Raw genomic sequence first — 10,203 nt, 5'->3', positions numbered from 1 at the left:
CATTCTGAAGTTATCACAATAAAGCAAACAAGTGGTCACATTTGAGCTCAAACTAATCATGAAATGTAAACTTTGCCTCACTAGGGATCACTGCATAAGTGCTTTTTCTTCTGGTGAGAAAGTAAACCTGTTCGATTAACAACCTTGTGCTCTGGGTGTGTCTGCTTTAACAGCGCTAGAAATACAAGTCAGTTGAGTGTTTAATGTAGTGTGTAGGTGCAGTAAAGTGGGAGAGGCCTCGATGAGTGAGCCAAAGGCTCCCATAACAGTGCCCCCTTGTGGTGACTCACAGTTATTACAGCAGGTCTGTGTGAAGGCCTGAAACATGTGAGTCTCAAAGAATGAGATGATAGTCAGGTGATGCTGTAAAAATTAAGGCTGATGCAATACTTTCTGATTCTCTTTAGAATTGTAAAATGTTTTATAGTAAAAAGTGAGAGAGGGAGATAAAATGTTCACTATGTGACATGTTGTCACATGAAAAAAGACAAACAAAACAAGATGGAAAACACTGGTACAAGAGAAGTGACATAATTTATTAGCATTCTTAAAATGGATTTAGAGAGGAGACATACAAGTTTTGTCCTCATTCAGGGAGGGATGACTCACAAGGGGAGAAAGCATGAGATGGTGCATCAGGTTCAAAGAAGACACAGTTGTCAGCAGAAAACTACCTGATTACAGAAACTTAAAAACCTGCTTAAATATCACTGTCACACTGCAGTGAGATGCAACATAAACAATCAACCAGATAAAACACGCACTCTCCTCAGTGTTATCAACATATGATAAGTATATGTACAATTTATACAACCATAAAAACAGAGTCATTTTCTTTCAGAGAAATATTTTCCAACAAACTCTATGTATAAAACAATTACATGGCTTGTGTTGTATGATGACTAAATATCGTCTGGCCTCTGAAAGGTGAATTATTGTCTAAAGAATAGTGTGATGGATTAGCAATGTTATAAACACGTTCTAATCTAAAATGAAAGGAGAAAAATCCATCTCATGCAAAAAGGAAAAGAGCACAGAAACACTTTATTATCGGCTTATGTGGCTTTGTGGCTGCTCGCTGGACACCTAGTATACTCCTGGGCTGTTACGGATCCCACAACAAAGCACCATGGTGAAGATCATCTCAAATATCTAGACGTGGAAGAAGGACATACCAGATTAATACAATATGTCTGTGTTCCATTGCCTCTTGTTATCACAATTAATAGAAGCAAGAAATTCAGTGAAATGTTGGAAATGTGAGAGATGACTGTGCGTATTTTCAATCCGGGACTCACCATGATGACGCCGACCACCAAGGCAGCAAGGCCAATGAGGTAGAGCTTCTCAGAAAACAGTAAGATCAGTTTATCGTGACAGCTCTGAGAAGAGATAGAGGTGGGATAAAACAGCTGTGATCAGTGAGCGGGTTCACACCCACACCCATGCACACACACTCTGCCATGGATTACATATAATTGAGGGCAGGTTTGCCGTCAAAACAAGGTACTCATTATTTGCTGGTTCTGACAGCACATTTATAAAGAACTGGTTAAATATTGTCTTATTGTAATGTAATTACTAACTACAAGTCTAATGACTCGTAGTGTGTGTTTGATTTGGAACAGTTCAGTTCAAAATATGCACATTTTAGTTTAAGTAAGTATGGCAAACTAAAATGGACTAAAATCTACATTACATAACCAACAGACTCTATTAAAGCACACAACAAATTATGTTTTTTTTTTCATCATTCTTTGGTGAGTTTAGATGCTAAAACTGATCAAACTAAAGTGCCTCTTAAAGAATATATCCTAAAAACAGTTGCAAATCTCAGGCTAAAACTTCATAAAACCTCATATGTACATTTCTAATGTTTGCTAAAGATGCACAAACAGTCTACTTCTTGTCTAAAAGCAGCCATTGAAACAAACAATAAGTTGAGTCAGACAGAGTCTGAATATTAACCAGACAAAATAAGTATGCATTGTTCATTTATTTGAGCATTTGTGTATACCTGGGATTTCTGAAAATCTAAAATTTTTCCAGGACACAAGGTGGAAACAACTTGTAGGAAGAGAGCGGTGTCATCTCCTTTGCCACAGCAGTCAAGCTGAAGAGGGAACCAGGAACAGAAAATACACATCAAACAAAAAGTACAGTAAAAATATATCTCTATTCTCCATTGTCATAATAATCTAATAATATTGCAACTTTTCCATCATGACATACCGTAGAGTGGTAAACCGCCACCACCTTGATGGCTGCGTCTTTACTGGGAGACCCCGAGACGTCCACAGCCTTGATGTACGCAGCGTCGTAGAAATTGATGAGTTCTTTGGAGATCTGTGGACAATCAGAGATCAAGCACCACCACAGCAAGCGGATATGTTTAACTGGAGCAGAGGTGGAAACATCAAACACGCAATGAGCTGTGTGTGTATTACTGCACGTACAGTGTCTCTGTTCATGAAACCCCAGATTGCTGCAGCCACTTCGCAGGCAAAGAGGATCACCAAAAAGAAGAAGAACTGAAAAAAAAAGAATTGAGGTGTTTATCAAAAGGCTTAGAAAGATTTAAATAAAGGAACAGAATAAGTAGAGAAAATGTTACTTCTGCCCACATGGAGCTTAGTTTGGAAAGTCAATAAGTGAGATACTCACCGTCCCCAACAGGCACTGAGATTCCTGGATGGCACCATAACATCCAAGGAAGCCCACAAGCATCATCAGAGCTCCAACAGCTATCAGTATATACACACCTGTGAGCACAGAGATAGTCCATCAAACACAATTACGTTCATCATGACAACACTGTGTCCACTAGGGGGCAGCAGTGTTATGGCTGGAAGTCCCTGCTCCACATCCAGTGATCAACACACGATATGTTAATGAACTTCCTGGATGTTTTTCCTGCTTCCTCTGTGGGATGACATGAGATTACTGATATCTTGAAGATAAACAGCTCCCAGATCTTGAGTGAAAGATTCCACACAGCTGCCAGCCAGTTCAAGGAAATGCCTTCCTGAGCACCCCCAACATCCCCACAAAACCGTCTCCTGACCTCTGACCCCGAGCATTCCCCAGGAAACAGGACAAACATGTGAATGTGAATGCACAGACACCCATCCAAACACACATATGTTTGTGAAATTAGACTAACGTAAACAAGGGTGTGAAAGTATTTATACAGCAAGCTGTGTCTATATACTTTAAAATAGAAGCGAGAAACTTGCTCCACAGCAGAAAAATGTCAGCAAATGGTGATAAAGCTCCAATGACAGCAGAGGACTGGGTTATGTTTTCTGCAGCTTAAAAAGAAAATGCACCGAGGAGATGCAAACAAAAAGAGTCCTACACTGTATTGTACGCTAGGAAATGTAATTTTCACCACTTTTTGAGAAATCTCCAGTTAAAATGCAACTAATCAAAACTCTGCAGGAAATGTGTGGGGCGGGCATAGGCCAGAAGTCTTTTTGTCCATTTCATCAGGAGGATTACAGGAAACCATTTGTGTGTCACAGACTGTACATGAGCAGGAAATCATGAATAAAATGCTTGAAGAAAACAAAGGTCCATCGTAAACTGCTGTTTGTTTGACAGTAATCTGATGACTTATCTCCTTTCTTTACTCCATGACACAATGTAAGAACTTCCCTTTTGTTTTAGAGCAGATTTTGACATGATAAAACACACAATGAGCAAACAAAATGCAGAAAATTGTCAAATACCAGACATGAATATGTTTTATTTTCAGTGAGACTCTTTGGTAAATGTCTGTTTCTAGGTTTTCTGTTCTTTCTTACTCACACTTGCGCAAAACACTCTAGAGACTCTAACGCAGGCAGACAGATCACTCAGAAAGAAACAGTAACACCTCCAACATCTCACACTGTACCTCATTTATCACACACAACTGGTCCCCATCCTTACTATGTCTGTCTCAACCCCCCCCCCCCCCCCCCCCCCCCCCCCCCGCCCTTTTCAGGACTTTTGTTGTACTGAGAAACGGCTACCAGGGCCAACAACTCTGCAATGCAGTAAAGGAGCCATTATTTCCACTGCCTTCCATTACTATGACAACAGCCTTTGAGGTTGGAAGGCTATTGAGTCTTTAAAGGAGACATGCGATTTTTAGACCCTCGGAGAAGTTAATTTATTTCTTGTCTCTCAGTGTAATCTCTTGAATCCTTGCACTTCTCATCCAGTATTTAAAAGATCTGTCAGGCCATGTCCACACTGTTGGAGCAGAACACTAATAAACCACAATGAACTCAATCATATTGTATATGAATAGATCAACTATGAGAAGAGGATAAATCATTTAAAAACCACACATTAACCTATCCTTGTCTCATCTGTGTCACAGACTTTGAATCAAAATGAGGCGGAAAGGAATGTGCACTGGAGCTTTGACTCCCTTGTGGTGACTACCAAAGTTACACAGCATGTGTATGACCTAGCTTACTGTAACCTAAAAATTGTTCACTGTTTAGAGGGTGTGCCACCAGTTTAAAGGGACAGCTCAACATTTCTGGTTGCTGCACTTTTTTTGGCTAAGGATTTCAGGATTTATGTCACTCATGTCTGCCTGATAAGTTTAGCTTGGCTGAAAAACAACAGCCCAGTTTCACACGAAAATCTGTAGTAAGTGCGTTATTCCACATATCCAAAGCACAGTCTTGTCTCTATAAAAAGATAAGTTTACGCGATGAATACCTGTAGCGATGCATTTCTTAATATTCGACCCAAATCATGTGCTCATCACGAACATTAAACACATTATTTTGTATTGAAATATAAAATGAACCCCTTTATTTTTTAAAACTGGGATTGACAGCAAAATAGAAACATGAAAAGTTGCTGGACAACATCAGGACTCGTACTTCTCTGACACGACTGTCCATGATGTGATTAAAAAAGTTTCAAGAAAGTCTCACAAACTCTGGCTCCATATGCATCCAAATACACTGATCTACATTTCAGATCAGTACAGATCTTGAGGAAACATCAATCAATACAATTGGGTGCGTATGTGACACTTTCTCGAAAGTTAATTAATGATTTGTTTACAGTGATCATCATCACATTACATTTGTACTATTAACTTTCTACTATAGGCCATGATTTATTAAGACAATCAACCCCCTCTTACCTCCTTGCAAGCATTTTTATCTCATTTGCCACATGTAATGCTAAAGCAGTGAGCATGTTACAATTTATTTTGGAGCCTTGAAAATGTACTTATTTAACAATTTTTGAATATGCGTGAAAGTTTCATGTAGTGTAAAATGAGGGGACAGTATGATTTTGAAAGGCAGATGTAGGCATATCATACTTTTGTAGTCCAGTAAGAGGGGTAGTTTTACTTTGCTGAAGATATTTAATGTGTTATAATCCAGCCCATTCAAACCCCTATACCTCAATATGAAACATGTGATGTTTAAAATGATAATAAGAAAAATTCAGTGAATGAATGTGAATAAAAAGTTCTTGCAAATCTTTGTGATTAATAACTGGAAAAGAATGAGCAGTGTGACCTCTTCATTTTATTCAGATTGAGCGATGTGAGAAGAATAACAGCAACCTGCAATATGATGATGAGACCAAGAAAGTTTTCTTTTTATTGAAGGGCTACAAACAAAAAGGGTGGATGTCACTAATTCAGTATTTACTGTAACAATGTCTAATTTCCCACTTGATTTCTGTTATAATCTAATTAAATATGGAGTGTAACTTTTAACCATGGATACCACATCAAAGTGAAAACATGCTTTACAGCTTGAGTAAATCAGCTCTCTGCCACTGTAAATAGCTTTGTGTCTGGTGGCTCTACTCCCCTGCTAAGTTAATCTTCATATATATCCATTAAATATGAAACCAGAGCCAGCTCCCTGTCAGATAGCTGTTATACACCCAGCCACTTTAGCACTTTAAAGATGCTGGTAGGCCCTTTGTTCTCAGTAGTTATGCTAAGCTAAGCTAACCATTGCTTGGCTCGGATTACATCTTTACCATACAGACATGAGAGTGTTTTCATTTTTTTCTCATCTACCTCTCAGCAAGCCAAGTTGAAAAGTTAAATCACAACAGTTTGAAGGGCTGTAGCGTGAACCAGACCGGAAAACTGCCACCAATAATGATTTTAAGCACTGGTGCAGAGGTAGGAGCGTCTGTATTTTCAGTCTTACATAAATACCACTTTAGTGAGCCAGAATGCTAAAAACACCCACTTCATACTCTAATTTGTGGGATAATGTGCACATGTACAAGGTTACTTAAATTATGCAAGGGCGTGTGTTCAACGGAGGGTTAAAAAAAAGAAACATTCCCTTGATCTTGCTTGGGTGGGCCCCTCCTGCCGCCCTGACTTTAAAATCACGAGTGTGCCTCTCTTCTATAAAAAGCATGGGTTTGCCTTTGCTCTGTATACTTATGAGGGGTAAGTATGGCAGAGCAGCGGGAGCCCAAATGTAAATTAATGGGCTCACTGGAGTTCACCACCACAGAAAACCAAGATGATGGACCTTTGAAATGTTTACACCCTGCCATGTACTGCAGCCTTCAGGGCTGCTCTGTGGACGGTTGAAGGCAAAGTATGATGATGACTCGGGTCTTAAGTTTGTGTAGTGGAAGCAGTCTGAAACAGACATTTGCTGCTTCAAAGATCCTGCTGCCCAGATTAAATCATAACAAAATGCGAGCAATAGAATGCACAAATTAGTGTTTTTATCCATGCACCATCCACGGATCTCCAGAGCCCACATCTGTCTAAACATCAGTCTGAAGCGTCTGGCTGTTTCCTTGAAAACACCTCAATGAGACTTGAGAATGCGACATTTTGTCATAAATATTTACCTGATCACTGCCTACAGGGTGGTCATGAAGATACTTGCTTGGCCGCTCTTAAGTCAAGCTGCGGATATACGCAGGTCCTGTTTCCTGGTCTTTGCTTATATGTCAGGCCAACCCTACTGATCACTGTCAGCTGAGTATTAGACTGCTATTTTTGAGAATTAGGTCACTTTCACTGCTCTTTCGTTGCCCCGACAAAGCGTGGCATCTTCAGGACACTTTTTAAGAATCTATATTTCCATTGTAACCTTTTCATGAATACTTTTGTTTTTGCAGTGTCTTTAGTCTGTCTGTTGTTTGTGTATTTGTCTTCATAGTAGACATTGATCACTGAAGCATGAAACATAATGCTCATGACATTTGTCTGGGAGCTTCAGTTTCTTATAACTTCACACATTAAAATGCCTGCACTCAAATTGTATGAGGAACATATGTAATGGGGTACTACATGTAATGCTATAACCAAATTACCCAACAGTTCATACAAAGACAGCAAAAATTATTAGAAATCAGTGTTTCTACTGATTTGAATTGATGACTACTTTGCTCATTGGCAGCCTTATTTTCTCCACATATAAACATTTTTTGGTTCAACAGATGTAAATATTTGTCGCTTTCCTTTTTAATTCTATCAATAATTTTCTTCTATTGTGAAAAATATTGAAGTTTGGACCGAACAAACACTTCATGGTGTCCTTTCAGGATCTCTGTTAGTCCAATATATTGTACATATCAAACAATTAGTTACTTTATTAAGACAATAAAGCTGATTAATGCCTACTGAAAGTAATCATTAGTGGAAGTCCAATGCCATAAGGTTCAATATTACCTCCAGCTGAACCAGAAACAACAGTAACATCTAATGATGTAATAGTCTGTATCACAGTATATGACCCGTAGGTCTCCTGTGATTCATACTCACTGATGTAAAAGGTGCCCGGTGCCTGGTGGCCTTCAAACTGAAGTATGAGGAGGTTGCTGGTTTGGCTGTCATGGCGTAACCACAGGGCCACTCCTAAGATCACACCTCCGGCCAGCTGTCCAAAAGAGAAATATAGTTTTATTTATTTGCACTGGCAATTTTTCCTTTTGAAACCTTTAAGGAGAGAAATTTTTAAATTAATATCAAGTTTTTTATTTATTTATTTTTTTTAAACTCACAAGAGTACCATGATGTCAGGGACAGCATCAAGTGGGAATTTCCTAGATCAAAACAACATCCAAACCTTCCTGCTAATCTACGTGTCCAACTCCACTGTCAGCCCCTGTCCCGTTTATTGTCCCTCAAGAACAGAAAGGACATCCTGAAACCTCCATGACCTGTGGCACAAATCTTGCCCTCACAACGTCGTTTAAAGCCAAATCAACAACTGCGGCCTTCAACTTCCTCTACTGACTATTCTGAGTCTGTAAAGTGTCCATTTCTCCATAAGTGTTCGACTATAAGATGATTGCAGCATTATGGGAATCAAATACTGTGTGGTTTATTGTTCACATGCCAACGTCTATATCAAGATATCTGTTTTTGTCCTGACTGTTCTCTATTGTTCTCAGAGTAACAGGAAACTGAATTCACAGTGTGAAAAATAGCAGAATGAGGAAGAGAGGGCTCAAGAGTTTTTACAAAGAAAGGCACAGCAGTGAAACCAACAGAGGAAACAGTCAATCAAGGGGTGGCATGTCCAGGATATGGTGAATCTGCGCCCATCTAAAAAAAAAAATAAAAGGACGACTGTTCAGTACCAAAGACAAATTATGAAAAAAGGAAGAAAATTAATAAGAAATAAAAGGGGAAAAAAACAATAATTTCTTCAAAGCCACAAATGTCCATGCAGGCTTATGTGAAAAGTAGAATAGGCACATAGTCTACCTAACTATTATGTTATCTCCTCTGTTACCAAAACAAAGAGATTTCAAGAAAGTTAAGATTACAGGGTCAATGTGAAATAAAGTAAACTTGATAAAATACACCACCAATCAAAAAAACATTGGTTCGAGGGCAGAGAGAAGAGGAAAATAACCCCCACGCTACAATGGGTGCAGCTTCCATCTATGGTGTCTTTTTTAAGTACTAAAGAAGTTTTTTTTTTTCCATTTCCCCAGAAAAACAGCAGCAGCAAACATCAACTAGCATTTTCTGTCCTAAGTTCACATCTAATGTGAGGATGAGTTGACTCAAAGAAATGGCCGATCTTAAACAGAGCTGATGAGAGAAACTGATGGGGAAAAAAATCCCAGCGAGAGGATTCAGGGAGCCAATCTCAGGGACTCTTGTCTTTTACTCTTTTGACCACCGTGCAGTGGTGTCCTGCCATGTAGAAACCGAGCATAATGTGTTATGCTCAAAATGTTTACCCTTCTTCGTTCAGACAAGGAATCTTTCAGAATTAAGTTACTTGAGCAAATAACATAAGATCATTTTAAAAGAAAAGCAGAACTTTTGGTAACTTAAAAAAAACAGAGGCGCTAAAAAGTCAAATAAGCTCAACTCACCCAGAAAATGAAATTAAAGAAGAATAACATGTATTTTATGCATTTCGTGCAGCCCGCGACAGCCATGATGCCACTTCTTAACAGCGTGTCCTTCGATCAAATCAAAGACTTTGTGGGACCAGTCAACTTCCAGGGATAACAGTCTCTGCCAGAGGACTTGGTTTATGTTGGCCAGTAAGTATAAGCATCTATACAGCAAACTCCTCCTTCGAGATGAAGAGTGAAAACCGAGACGGGGAACTGCCCACCGGCTGGAGCCCTACATCTGCGCAAGAGGAAGCTCCATTTTCCCTCTGAAAGTTTAACAATTTCATTAAATGTGACCACTGAAAGAAAGAAAGAAAGAAAGAAAGAAAGAGAGAGAGAGAGAGAGAGAGAGAGTGAAAGAGAGAGACAGAAAGAAAGAAAGCATAAAACATTGTAAAACAAACAAACAAATAAACCCAAAAACAAGTTAAACACTACCCTTACCTTACATTTTGGAATAATTTCTCGAAAACATTCGCTTTAACATAGAGCATAAATTGGGGTACACTTCTCTTTTCTTTTGTAATGACTAATTGCGCCATCTGCTGGCAAGTGACGAGCTAGCAGAGGCCTCAATTATATCAAGAATCAAGTGCAGTACACCAGAGCGCAAATAATGCATTGTCTCTTCACATGGAAGAGCATGTGTGGTCTCAGTGGAGACCATACCTGTGGATCAACAACAACAAAGTAACTCCATTCTGATTTCCGTAAGCCACGTCGCCTTGAGATAGTTAATTATCACTGTGGTGGTTTTCTTTACTCGTTATGGGCACATCTGCGCGTTCATGGCTCAAGGGTCACACCTTCTCCAGCCAGCTGTGCGTC

The 10,203-nt window shown here is 39.2% G+C and overlaps 1 protein-coding gene across 1 annotated transcript; it reads right to left on the bottom strand.

Annotated features, from left to right (window-relative positions):
* Window positions 1-515: 515 nt before the first annotated feature.
* On the bottom strand, window positions 516-9,687 carry LOC140307216 (CD81 antigen-like). The gene is made up of 8 exons (XM_072385996.1): window positions 9,349-9,687; window positions 7,778-7,892; window positions 2,665-2,762; window positions 2,457-2,531; window positions 2,233-2,346; window positions 2,018-2,113; window positions 1,299-1,382; window positions 516-1,152 (listed from the first exon to the last, which is right to left on the bottom strand). The coding sequence occupies exons 1-8, from the start codon at window positions 9,412-9,414 to the stop codon at window positions 1,087-1,089; spliced, it is 714 nt and encodes a 237-aa protein (XP_072242097.1). The 5' UTR covers window positions 9,415-9,687; the 3' UTR covers window positions 516-1,086.
* Between the last annotated feature and the right edge of the window lie 516 nt (window positions 9,688-10,203).

The sequence above is a fragment of the Leuresthes tenuis genome, unplaced genomic scaffold (genome assembly GCF_036924035.1).
Source record: "Leuresthes tenuis unplaced genomic scaffold, fLeuTen1.0.hap1 SCAF_5, whole genome shotgun sequence".
In the NCBI taxonomy this organism is placed as follows: Eukaryota; Metazoa; Chordata; class Actinopteri; order Atheriniformes; family Atherinopsidae; genus Leuresthes; species Leuresthes tenuis.
This window is presented reverse-complemented; position numbering and strand designations above follow the sequence as displayed.

What these genes read in the sequence shown, in the direction of transcription:
- LOC140307216 (XM_072385996.1), bottom strand. Translation starts at nt 9,414, where the DNA reads ATGGCTGTCGCGGGCTGCACGAAATGCATAAAATACATGTTATTCTTC. An exon ending in ACCGGGCACCTTTTACATCA is followed by an intron (nt 2,763 to 7,777) that starts GTGAGTATGAAT and finishes CTGTGCTCACAG; the next exon opens with GTGTGTATATACTGATAGCT. An exon ending in TGGTGGTCGGCGTCATCATG is followed by an intron (nt 1,153 to 1,298) that starts GTGAGTCCCGGA and finishes TTCCACGTCTAG; the next exon opens with ATATTTGAGATGATCTTCAC.